The sequence below is a fragment of the Lissotriton vulgaris genome, chromosome 8 (genome assembly GCF_964263255.1).
Source record: "Lissotriton vulgaris chromosome 8, aLisVul1.2, whole genome shotgun sequence".
Taxonomy (NCBI): Eukaryota; Metazoa; Chordata; class Amphibia; order Caudata; family Salamandridae; genus Lissotriton; species Lissotriton vulgaris.
In genome coordinates this window covers 636,391,470-636,403,811 of record NC_141696.1, presented here as the reverse complement: position 1 = coordinate 636,403,811, position 12,342 = coordinate 636,391,470, and the positions used below count along the sequence as shown (strand labels likewise).

General features: G+C 51.8%; 1 protein-coding gene across 1 annotated transcript in view; it reads right to left on the bottom strand.

Moving 5' to 3' along the window:
• The window catches only part of POLA1 (DNA polymerase alpha 1, catalytic subunit), a 2,033,948-nt gene that overhangs the window by 380,879 nt on the left and 1,640,727 nt on the right, over positions 1-12,342 (bottom strand). Inside the window, exon 34 of the mRNA XM_086934515.1 lies at positions 587-718. Coding sequence (XP_086790641.1) covers positions 587-718 — 132 coding nt within the window. The remainder of the gene's footprint in view (positions 1-586; positions 719-12,342) is intronic.

Sequence of the window (12,342 nt, the reverse complement as noted above, 5' to 3'; positions counted from 1 at the left end):
TAGCGCTGTAGAAAACTTTTCAATAAATAAATAAATAAATAAATAAAATTGTACGTGAATGCCTGCTGAGGCAGTCCTAAACAGAATGCTTCATTTCAAAAGTGTCATTTCATTGACAAAACAAGAACAGCCAATCATAGGGAGGAAATATCTATCTAAATGTAAAAGTATTGGTGTACTCTGTCTCAAGCCACTGCAAAGCAGGACAATGCACGCTATGAATGACAGCTAAAAGGTGATGCATCCCTTAACTGAAATTCAGAAGTCTCCATCTATATACTTTCAAAAGATTTCACTAACCTCGGTACTATAGCAAAATATAAGAGGGGCAAACAAGGAAAATCAAGAAACAAAAACTAGGCCTTATAGAAACAATATAATTTAATCAAAACTGACCAGCCAGTACATCCTATTTTAACATGTACAGGAGGAAAATAAATCCCACTGAACAATCTATGTATTCACACAGAACAACTGCAAACGGAAAAGGTTTCAAGTCACCACATTTTTCGATAATGAACTGTTATAATAAATCCAAACATATTTACACCATCACAAGAGCACTGTTCGCTATGGAGATACGTACATTGTAATACTTTTTGATGTGACGTCTGATATCCACAATTAGCTTGTTTTGCAGCTGAATGACATAGTCCATAGGAGATGCTTCACATTCTGGTTTGCAGCAGCGTTTCAAGCTGGGCTCCATCTGTAAGCCCTGCAGATGAAAAATAATTAATTTATTAAAGAGGAGTGACTGGATGAACACATGTGATAGTGGAGTCATATGACATGCAACAAGATGAAAATATGAAAATCCAAAAGTGGCCTTCCAAATGTACGAGTTACTTACCTTCGGTAACTATGTATGTGGTAGAGACGTTGTCTAGCCGCAGATTCCTTAACTTAGAATATCCCCAGGCGTTAGACTGGATCCGGAATTTTTTTGCAGCAGCACCTCTGCACGCCTGGGGACAGCGCAACACGACCCCGCCCTGACGTCCACGTACGTGACGTCAGCGAGGTTATACAAGTCCCTCTCGCGCGCTGACGTCCGGTTTCTTCGGAGAAACTTTTCTGTGGCACAACGCGGAGCCACCAAGAAAAACTGTATGGGAATAGTGTGTGAGGGATGAAAATCTGTGAATAAAGGAGGATGGGCAAGACATCATCGTGAAAGAGAACTAGACACTGCCTACATATAAGTGAAAAAACTGGGAAAGAGCCCCGCAAGGGAGCGAAGACCATTCCCAAAGCGTAACAAGGGAAGAATATCTCAACAGACAGAAATAGACTGCCATCACCATGTAGAACCATGCCATCCAGTAAGAACGGAGCACAGAAGAACAATCCACTACAGGAAGGTATGAAAAGACTGGCCCTTCCGCTATAGTAATGAAAGTGCGAAACAGAGCTCTAGAGATCCCCAAAGAAGACTACTATAGAGGAGACCAGAACCCTGAGTCATTAGAGAAGGCGGGGGAAGGGAAGGCAACAGAAGAGGAAAATTAATCTCCTGGTGAAGGTGAATCAAAGGAAAGAAGCCCCTTAGAGGGAGTTAGCCGTATATGGCAATTCTCAAAGGGGCGCAACAATGTGAGCACCTGTGAGAGAAAAGACCAATAGCAACTAAATAGGCCAGTGGAGAACACCACTTGGCAATGTTTTTGCAGAACGGGGAAGTAGGGTGGGCGTTAAGGAATTTGCAGTTAGACAACGTCTCTACCAGATATATTGTTACCGAAGGTAAGTAACTCGTACATCTGATAGAGACATCTAGCCGCAGATTCCTTAACTTAGAATAGACACCACAGCCATACATCAAAAGGGAGGTGGGTCTGCGACAGAACAACAGAAAGCGCCAAGCTTCCAATCCGGCAACAGAGTGAAAGATAGGGGGAATGCTGTGGCGGAACAGCCAAACAGCAATTCAATTAGGTCGAAGAACAGAAATAACAGGATAGAGATTTCCTAAAAATGCCAGAATAGCGCTATACCATATTCGTATAAAAAAAGAACAAGTAGAACGGCATGAGCCTTATACCAGAGCAAAGAAAGAGAGAGAGAGGAAAGACCACTCTCCGCTGAATGGTGCACGAGGAGTACACCGACCCAAGCTTGAAACAAACTTGGAGAAGCAACCAGAGCCTAACAGACTAGCCTATAGAAGGAAGTCGAAGGAGCCGGTGACAAAAGTCCAAGGCAAGAGCTAGAACCTGAGCAATGGTCTGGGACAATTCGGCGGGACAAGAAACACGCTAAGTGCACATCCAACCCCAAAAAAGGTAAAGTAGGGCCAATCAGCATTAATTCTGAACAGCTGAAGCAGGTAGAATACACAGCCGGCAAACGGCCATAGAGACCTTAAAGTGGCCTGCACAGAAGCATAAGAGTGCCCAACCGGGCAGTATGAAACCAAAGTGACAAACAACCACAATATAAACTTGTAGGCAGTAGCCAATGACCACTGCCATCAGAAGACCCGCCCCCACAGGCGTATCTTCATCAAGAGTGGGTGATAATGTGGAAAAAAAGGGTTGGAGAATTAGAGACCAACACTTCAGAAAACACGAGCATATGCCAACTGGGGAATTCTCTCCAATGAGCGAAGGCAAGGAGGCACAATATGCGCAACAGGCAACACTTAGAAAGCCCCTACACACCCAAAGATATCGGTCCAGACACCGCAGCCTCGACATGAGGTGACGACGTAGGAAGAGGATGCCAGGCCACCCTCATGTATATAGAAGGGTACAAACATATAACATGCAGAGGCAGCAACAGCAAGGAGCAGGAACATGGCCATACCGGATCATACCTAGGCAGTAAGGACAGGTAGGAGCTGTGTCCGGAGAGATCATGAAACCTCCCCAGGTGGCTGACCATAGCGTAAGCAGATGGCACCAAGCAAAAAATAGAACATAGTGCAAATTAACCACCAAGAGACAAATGGAGCCCACAGGATCCCCAGGCCCAAGCGAAATAAGCAAGCTATATAATAGCGTACAAGTACCCCACATGGAGTAGGCATACCCCAAACAGCTTGGGAAACACCTCTTAGGGCAATAAGCCAAGCCTAAGAGCGCAGGAAGGAATATAACTTGTGAACTTGAATTCCGAGCCATAACCAATACCGAGCTGAACCACCTGCTCAAAACCACAGTCAGACGACCAGCCAGAGCAACCTGAGGAACACAGCCACACCCGGCCGACAGGCAGCCTGTAGCAAAAACGCATCCAAGGGATGCCCACAAAAGGGTAACCACCCTTAATCACATCAAAGGGTAAGTCAACCAGTAGCTCCTGGATGTTTTCAGGGAAGAAGCTGTCTCGCAGCCAAGAGTGCTGCATTAAGGCAACAGAGGCCGCCATAGCACGCCCCAAAGGATACGCAGTATCTAAGGCAGAGCGGATTGTGAATTCGGCCAGGTCGCGACCATCCTGAAGGAGGTTGACACTAGCGCCTTCAGAGGCGACGGAAAGCAAGGACTCTGCAGAGTCCCACAGGGTAAAGGTAGCCCGCCCCAAAACACATACCATATCCAAGGGCCGTAGGGCTGCACTAGACTAGGAAAAGATGTTCCTACCCCATGCCTCAAGCCATCTGGACTCCAGAGAGGGAGGAAGTGTTAATGGAGGCATTGAAGGAAAAGCAGTCTGCAACACAAACCCCTGTGCATCAGGATGCACATAAAGACAGACCGGGTCATGTGGAGTTGGACGGTGGCGGTGCAAAAGCGAACAAGCCACCGGGTCACCTGAAGCAGGCCGTAGCCAGGTACCTAAAAGGGCATCATAAAGTGAAGACTCAAAGGGCAGAAGCGGCTCCACATTTCCGGACCCACGGTGCAGGACCTCCAACAAGGGGTCCACAGGCAAAGGAGCTGAGGGGTTGTGCATGTTTAAAATGCGGGTGGCCAACGAGACCACTCGCAAAAAAGCCGCACCAGTCTCGGTAGCCCTCCACGGGGGGGTCAACAGTTCATCAGTGGGAGAAGGCTTTAGGCTGACCCTCCCAAGACACTGAGGGTGCGACCAATGCCCCACGTAAGGGAGTCCCATGGAAGAATGAGGATCTTGATGGGCCTCCTGGGGAGGCGAACAGCCTGCCGCATCTGGAAGCTCCTGAGGAGGCATAACAAATTCCAAGGGGGGCACTGGTAACAAAACCTCCGGAGACACCGGGCAAAAGAGTGGCGCAGAACTCTCTTCAGAGGCATCTAGAGATGATTCCACAACTCTGCGTCAAACCGATGTGCGTCGGCGCCGATCACGCCTCATTGGTCCCCATCCAGCGCCAAAACTATGACCAGATCCCCTTCCAAAGAAGGAGAAGGCGCCAGAGCCGGCGAGGCAAGCCTTCGGCGCCGCCCCGGCGCCGACTCCACCTTGTCCTAAACAGGCTCCGACTCCGGGGAAAGAAGCGCAGGCGAGCCTACGGCGCTGACCCAGGCTCCGGAGAGGCGGGCGGCTGCCCAGAAGCCCGGGCGCGCTCAAGGCAGGGCCATGAGCACTGGCAACTACCTGCAGCCCCACAGAGAGCCCCACAAGGCTTTGCGGCGCGGCAGAGGGGGACCCGGGTGGGCCGCGCCCTAACGACTCCATGTGGACCGTAGAGGGGGACCCAACCAGGCCACGCCCTAACGACACCACATCTCCGACGTTCCTGGGTGGCAAAGGCCCAATTGGCCCTGGGGGAGAACCCGCCGGCGAGTCTGTAGGGGGGGGGGGGGGGGAGGGTCATGTGGCACCGTCCCTTGGTGAGCAGAGGTGCTGCTGCAAAACATTTCCGGATCCAGTCTGACGCCTGGGGATATTTTAAGTTAAGGAATCTGCAGCTAGATGTCTTTTAGATGTTTAGCATATAAACATCGTCATTTTTACAAGCAGCCATTTTAAGGTTCAATACAGATGGTTCTGTTTCAAGGGTCCCCAAGTGGGTTTTAGTCCACAAGGATTTTTCTCTTTTGACCACTTTTTTTTTTTTAAACTTTTACTGTGAGCTTTACTCATGGTAAATGCCCAGTAATTGGACTGAGTGTTCGTAGTTTAAGATAAGGCCTCTGATGAGCTGAGGGCTGTGCATGGGAGGCTACTGTTGTGCACAACCCAGCAACTGCACACAGGTTGCCTGTCGCAGAAGTGAATCTGCAGTGATTGGTGTTGACATGTAGTAGACCTTATAATATGAGTGGGCATTCATAGTGTAGTCTGCAGTGCTTACTGGAAAACCTATGGTGTTTTTACTCCCTTATACATATAGGCGAAATTTGCCCTAAAGTATAGTTTTGTTCCACTTCGATATATAGTGTTCAGCAAGGTACCAAACTGGGGCAAAACATACATGCTGAGAATGATTTTTCAGTCCCCAATAAACCACAGCTTATGAGACTTCAGTATTTGTCATAATTTTCTTGCTCAGCTCATAATAAGAGAACCAGCCTTTGTTCCCCTTAGAGGGCCAAGTTAAATACTCCGCTTCCTAGAAAAGGATCAAAGGCTTTCCCACAGAATGTGTGACTATCAGATATTGACGCAGTTCCTGGGAGAGAAAAGGGGTGTGGAGGTAATCTGCATCTGATAATTAGTTTTTCACACAGCCCAGGCCCATTAGAAAAAGTAGGGAGACAATGTCTCTGGAGCCAACTCAGGTGGGTTGGTGGGAAGGGATCAAGCAGTGGTATCAGTTAGGGGCAGAGCTGAGCCCTCAGAGGCGCTCTTACCAGAGTAAACCTGAATTCCCCATTTTGGATTATCCTAACATACTGTGCAGGAGAGCTGGGTCAGGGGTGGAAGGATGAGGACACATCGTAGGATTGGCCAGTGGTGCCTGGCCTCTAAATCTTTCCAACCCTTCTTATAAACACTTGCACACCAGAAAGGCAGGTGGGAAGACCCTGCGCATGGGAGGAAACTAAGGCTGAAGAATGACCATTTGGAAGAAGTCACCTGATTCCCTGCAATGATGGACTACGGACTTTGCCTCCAGCTCTACCCCATGACTAGGGCCAGTGGCATTGACCCCCTTTTGCCACCTAATGACCAGTTAGTGGGAAGGACCTGGACTCCTCTTCCCTGACCGATGCCTTTCAAGATGCCAAGACGTTCAGTGGACAAGATGTCCCCACTAGCAGGAGAATGGCACAGGAGCCAAACAAGGGGAAACGCTGGTGCAGGGAGCAAGAAAATACAGCTCCCTGCAAGAAGCACCCCTTTATAGAGGCCAGATTTAAAATATTTTTAGTAGTTCGGCGTGTCCGGCAGGAACAAAACCAGCGCACAATGAAGAAAATGGGCCTTACAGTGCTAGAAATACGTTGTCTTATAGATTTGTCTTTTCTTTTAAAAGAAAAGTGAGCACATAGGGGTCTGCACGATCTCCTTCTCGATCCCCTCTGCATTAGACAGGGCTCTGGGGGTCAATGCAACGGTAAAGGTCCGTTTTCAAGGGGAGGAGGCATGTGGCCACCTCCCTTGAATGCTTATTGCCCTCTGGGCTAGCTTGTGTCCGGGGACAGCAAGGAGAAAGAACTGATTAGCATATTGTAATGTCATACACGTGTCTAAGGGAGGTATGGGGGAGATGGCACAGGCCTTCTGCATCCTGCCCATGCTCCTCACAGGCAGTGAGAATCTGCACAACTACCACCATGGGCGAGCGCCAAGGAGGGGTGCACTTGTTTGGCATGAGCCCAGGGAACTGTTGCCACCTCTCATGTAGCACCAGAGTGCTGGTGACGCCACCCACCCCCCCTTTACGGTCCACTACATTGGGATAGACTGGGGCACCCGAAGATTAAAAAAATAATAATTTAAAAAGCAACAGGGCTCACATACAAAGCAGAGCGCAGGCAAACCCATTCATCACGTATGCACAAGGTTTATTGTGTATAATTTCTCCCTCGTGCTGCCCCAAGGATGGGTAGGGGCACCACCAACAAATTGCACAAGTGTTTGGGGGGGGGGGGGGGGGGGTTGGGGGGGGGGGGGGGGGGATGGGCGCTACAGGGAGTGCCACAGCCCCACAGAAGCGTTTATCAAACTCCAACCATAAGCCTCCTGGGGCACAAAAATGATGACTCCTGGGAATGTTTATTTTATGTTTTAGCACTTCTAGGACTGGAGATTTTGTTGGCTCCTAGGCTCTGAAGTGTTGGGAACCCTTCTGAATGGTCCTATGGCTGCATCGCACAAGTTACTACTTGTGTAACGATATATCTGTAAGAGACATTAGTTAGTGATAGATTCCTTACCTTAGAATATCCCCAGGCGTCAGACTGGATCCGGAAATTTTTGCATAGCAGTACCCTTGCGCGTCGGTAGGCGTCGTCTGCGGCTCCGCGTCCGCCGTCGGCGTCGTGATGACGTCGTCGGAGTACTTAGGCGCCGCCTCCGCGTGCTGACGTCAGTTCTTAGCCACAGCTTTTCCACGACAGAAGCGCTGAGCCGTGTTAAAAACCAACACTGGTGCCATTGAAACTAGGGCCCTGAAAGGGGATGACCTTAACACTAGATATCGGTTCGCAGAACGGGGAGGATGGGTGGGTCGGTAAGGAATCTATCAATAACTAATGTCTCTTACAGATATATCGTTACACAAGTAGTAACTTGTGCATCTGAAAGAGACACGTTAGTGATAGATTCCTTACCTTAGAATAGATACCCCAGCAATACCAACCCCGGTGGTGGGTCTGCGAACCAATAATCACACCAGAAAGTCCTGGAGGACGGAACGACCAAAGAAGCCATCCCTCCGGACTTGACTGTCCAGGCAATAGTGTCTTGCAAACGTGTGCAGCGAGGCCCACATAGCTGCCTGGCAAATGTCCTGCAAGGGCACTCCCCGGCCGAGGGCAGTAGTTGTCGCCGTGGCTCGGGTGGAGTGAGCCCGCAATCCAACAGGGGGCTCCTTTCTAGCCAAGGAGTAGCATGCCTGGATACACAAGATGATCCATCGGGAGATGGTTCTCTTGTGTACCGCCTTTCCCTTCTTCGCGCCCACGTAACCAACAAAGAGTTGGTCATCCACCCGGAACTGGCGTGTGCGATCCAAGTAGAATGAGAGCGCACGTTTTGGGTCCAGACAGTGGAGCCGCTCTTCCTCTTTAGAGGGGTGCGGTGGCGGGAAGAAGGTTGGCAAAGTGATGGACTGCCCGATGTGGAAGGCTGTGACAACCTTGGGCAGGAAAGATGGCTTAGTACGCAACACAACCTTGTCCGGATGGACAGAAAGGAAAGGAGGAGTACAAGAGAGGGCCTGGAGCTCACTCACTTTCCTGGCAGAGGTGATGGCAACCAGGAAAGCAGTCTTCAGTGTAAGAAGGCGGAGAGGACAGTTGTGAAGTGGCTCAAAGAGAGCGCACATCAGGAATGTAAGTACAAGGTTCAAGTCCCACTGAGGCATCACAAACGGAACAGGTGGAAATGTGTATGTGATGCCTTTTAGGAAACGATTTACAATAGGGGACTTGAACAAAGATGGTTGATCAGGCGGCCTCAAGAAGGCTGGAAGGGCAGAAAGATAGCCCTTGATAGTGCCCAGAGCAGAGCCCTGCAGGGCAAGAGAAAGAAGGAAGAGAAGAGGGGCAGAGAGAGGATCCACAGCCGTTGCTGTGCACCATGCCACAAATCTGTTCCACCTGCAGGCGTATACAGACTTTGTGGAGGGACGCCTGGATGCCAAAATGATGTTACAGACTTCAGGAGGCAAGTCAAATGGCCTCAACGAACAAGTTACTTACCTTCGGTAACGATATATCTGTAAGAAACATTAGTTAGTGTTAGATTCCTTACCTTAGAATATCCCCAGGCGTCAGTCTGGATCCGGAAACTTTTGCGTAGCAGTACCCCTGCGCGTCGGTAGGCGTCGTCTGCAGGCGTCCCCTGCGGCTCCGCGTCCGTCGTTGGCGTCGTTGGCGTCGTGCGCCGTGATGACGTCGCTGGAGTATATAGACGCCGCCTCCGCGCGCTGACGTCAGTTCTTTGCACACAGCATTTCCGCGCCAGAAGACGCAGAGCCATGAGAGAACCAACACTGGTGCCATGTAAAACTAGGGCCCTGAAAGGGATGACCGTAACCCTAGGTATCAGTTCGCAGAACGGGGAGGATGGGTGGGTTCGGTAAGGAATCTAACACTAACTAATGTTTCTTACAGATATATCGTTACCGAAGGTAAGTAACTTGTTCATCTGAAAGAAACACGTTAGTGTTAGATTCCTTACCTTAGAATACATACCCCAGCAATACCAACCCCGGTGGTGGGTCTGCGAACCAATACAAAACTACACCAGAAAGTCCTGGAGGACAGAACGGCCAAAGAAGCCATCCCTCCGGACTTGACTGTCCAGGCAGTAGTGCCTCGCAAAGGTGTGCAGCGAGGCCCACGTAGCCGCTTGGCAAATGTCCTGCAAGGGGACTCCCCGGCCGAGGGCAGTAGTAGCCGCCGTGGCCCGAGTGGAATGGGCCCTCAGCCCAACAGGAGGCTCCTTCCGAGCCAAAGAGTAGCACGCTTTGATGCAGAGGACGACCCATCGAGAGATGGTTCGTTTACAAACCGCCCGTCCCTTTTTCGCACCCACGTAGCCAACAAACAGTTGGTCATCCACCCGGAACTGGCGTGTGCGATCCATATAGAATGAAAGCACACGTTTTGGGTCCAGACGATGGAGCCGCTCTTCATCCTTTGAAGGATGCGGAGGCGGGAAGAAGGAAGGGAGGGTGATGGACTGCCCGATGTGAAAGGCCGAAACAACCTTGGGCAGGAAAGAAGGTCTAGTCCTCAGAACCACCTTGTCAGGATGAATGGACAGGAAAGGAGGTTGGACAGAAAGAGCCTGGAGCTCACTCACCCTCCTGGCAGAGGTGATGGCAACCAGGAAAGCCGTCTTTAAAGTCAGGAGACGGAGAGGACAAGAATGAAGGGGCTCAAAGGGAGCACACATCAGGAAAGTTAGAACCAGGTTCAAATCCCACTGAGGCATCACAAACGGAACAGGTGGAAACATGTGAGTGATGCCTTTTAAGAACCGAGTTACAATCGGGGATTTGAACAAAGAAGGCTGATCAGGAAGCCTCAAAAAGGCTGAAAGGGCAGAAAGGTAGCCCTTGATAGTGCCCAGAGCAGAGCCCTGCTGGGCAAGAGAAAGAAGAAACAGAAGAACCTCCGAAAGAGGGGCAGAGAGAGGATCCACAGCCTTTGCTGTGCACCATGCCACAAATCTGTTCCACCGACAGGCGTATACCGACTTAGTGGAGGGACGCCTGGCTGCCAGAATAACATCACAGACTTCAGGAGGCAAGTCAAATGGCCTCAACTGCCGCCGCTCAATCTCCAAGCATGGAGGTGGAGACTGGACAGGTTCGGGTGGAGGACCGTCCCCTGCTGCTGCGACAGAAGGTCCTCCTGAAGGGGCAGGCGGATCGGGGGACCGACTGACATGCTGAGTAGCTCGGGATACCAGTACCTTCGAGCCCAGTCCGGAGCCACAAGGATAACTTGGGCCCGGTCGCGCCTGATCTTCTTCAGCACTCTGGGCAGAAGTGGTATAGGCGGAAAGGCGTATAACAGACCGCAACTCCACTCGCGCCGAAAGGCGTCGCCGTGCGAGTGCCGTCTTGGAAACTCCAACGCGCAGAACTGATGACATTGCGCGTTCTCTTCTGTGGCGAATAGATCTAACCAAGGCTCTCCCCATTGCAGAAAGATGCCTTGCGCCACGTCCGAGTTCAGACGCCATTCGTGATCCATCGAGCACCGACGGCTGAGTTCGTCCGCCCTGGCGTTCAGAGAACCTGCCAGGTGTTGAACCGTCAGAGTCACGCCCTGACGTTCCAGCCATTGCCAGAGGCGCAGAGCCTCCTGGCAAAGGGTCCACGACCCCACTCCGCCCTGTTTGTTGCAGTACCACATGGCGGTGGTGTTGTCGGTGAACACCTGCACTACACTCCCGTTGACAAAGGGGAGGAATGCCTTCAGTGCCAGACGAATCGCCCGCAGCTCCAACAGGTTGATATGGAGCCGGGACTCCGCCGGAGACCAGATGCCTCTGATCTCTGCCTCTCCCAAGTGGCCACCCCAGCCCTGGAGGGACGCGTCCGTCACGACAACGTGCTCCGGTTGGGGAAGGGAGAGGGATCTGCCCCTGACCCAATCGCGGTCCGTAAGCCACCACTGCAGTTGTCTCGCAGTGCCCTCCGAGACCAAGACGTGGTCGGACAAGTTGCCCTGATGCTGGGCTCACTGAAACTTCAGGTCCCACTGCAGAGCCCGCATCCGCCACCGGGCGTGATGCACCAGAAGGATGCAGGAAGCCATCAGTCCCAGCAGCCGCAGCGTCAACCTGACCGAAACCCGGGATAGCGGCTGAAAGATGGGAATCAAAGCCTGAATATCCCGAACCCGCCGTTCCGGAGGATAAACCCGAAACTGCGCCGAGTCCAGAACCGCTCCGATGAAAAGGAGCTTTTGAGAGGGACACAGGTGTGATTTCGGCACATTGATGGAGAACCCCAGGTCGTGCAAGAGGTCTGCCGTCATCTGAAGGTGGTGGACGACTGTCTGGGGGCGAGCCCGCCTTCAACAACCAGTCGTCTAGGTAGGGGAAGACTGAAACCCCTAACCTGCGCAGATGGGCTGCGACCACCGCCATCACCTTTGTGAACACCCGTGGGGCGCTGGTAAGGCCGAAGGGGAGCACGATAAACTGAAAGTGCTCCAGGCCTACCATGAACCGCAGGTAACGCCGGTGGGCCGGCAGGACGGGGATGTGAAAATAGGCGTCCTGCAAGTCCAACGCTACCATCCAGTCTTGCGGGTCTAGAGCAGCCAAGACCTGAGCTAACGTCAACATCTTGAACTTCTCCTTCCGGAGGAAGCCGTTGACGTTCCTTAGATCCAAGATAGGACGTAGGCCCCCCTTGTCCTTCTTGGGCACCAGAAAGTAGTGGGAATAACAACCACGCCCTACTTCTGGCCCAGGAACGCGCTCGATGGCCCCCTTGGCCAAGAGGGCCGTAACTTCCTCCTGCAGAAGTGTCAAGTGGTCCCCCGACACACGGTGGTTCTGCGGTGGCATGGCTGGAGGAGAGGTCTCGAAGGGGAGGGAGTAGCCCCTTCGGACAATTTGCAGCACCCACCTGTCCGAAGTGATTGTGCGCCAGTGAGCGTGGTGATGGCGAACCCTGCCACCCACTGGCGTCACATGGGGCCGAAAGCACGGACTAGGAGGATTTTGGGGTAGATGCTGCGGGGGAGGGTGTGGTCTGACCCCGCCGTTGTCCCCGACCGCCACCACGGCGGTTTCCACGGCCGCCACCGCGTTGAAAGGATTGTTGCGGCGCGT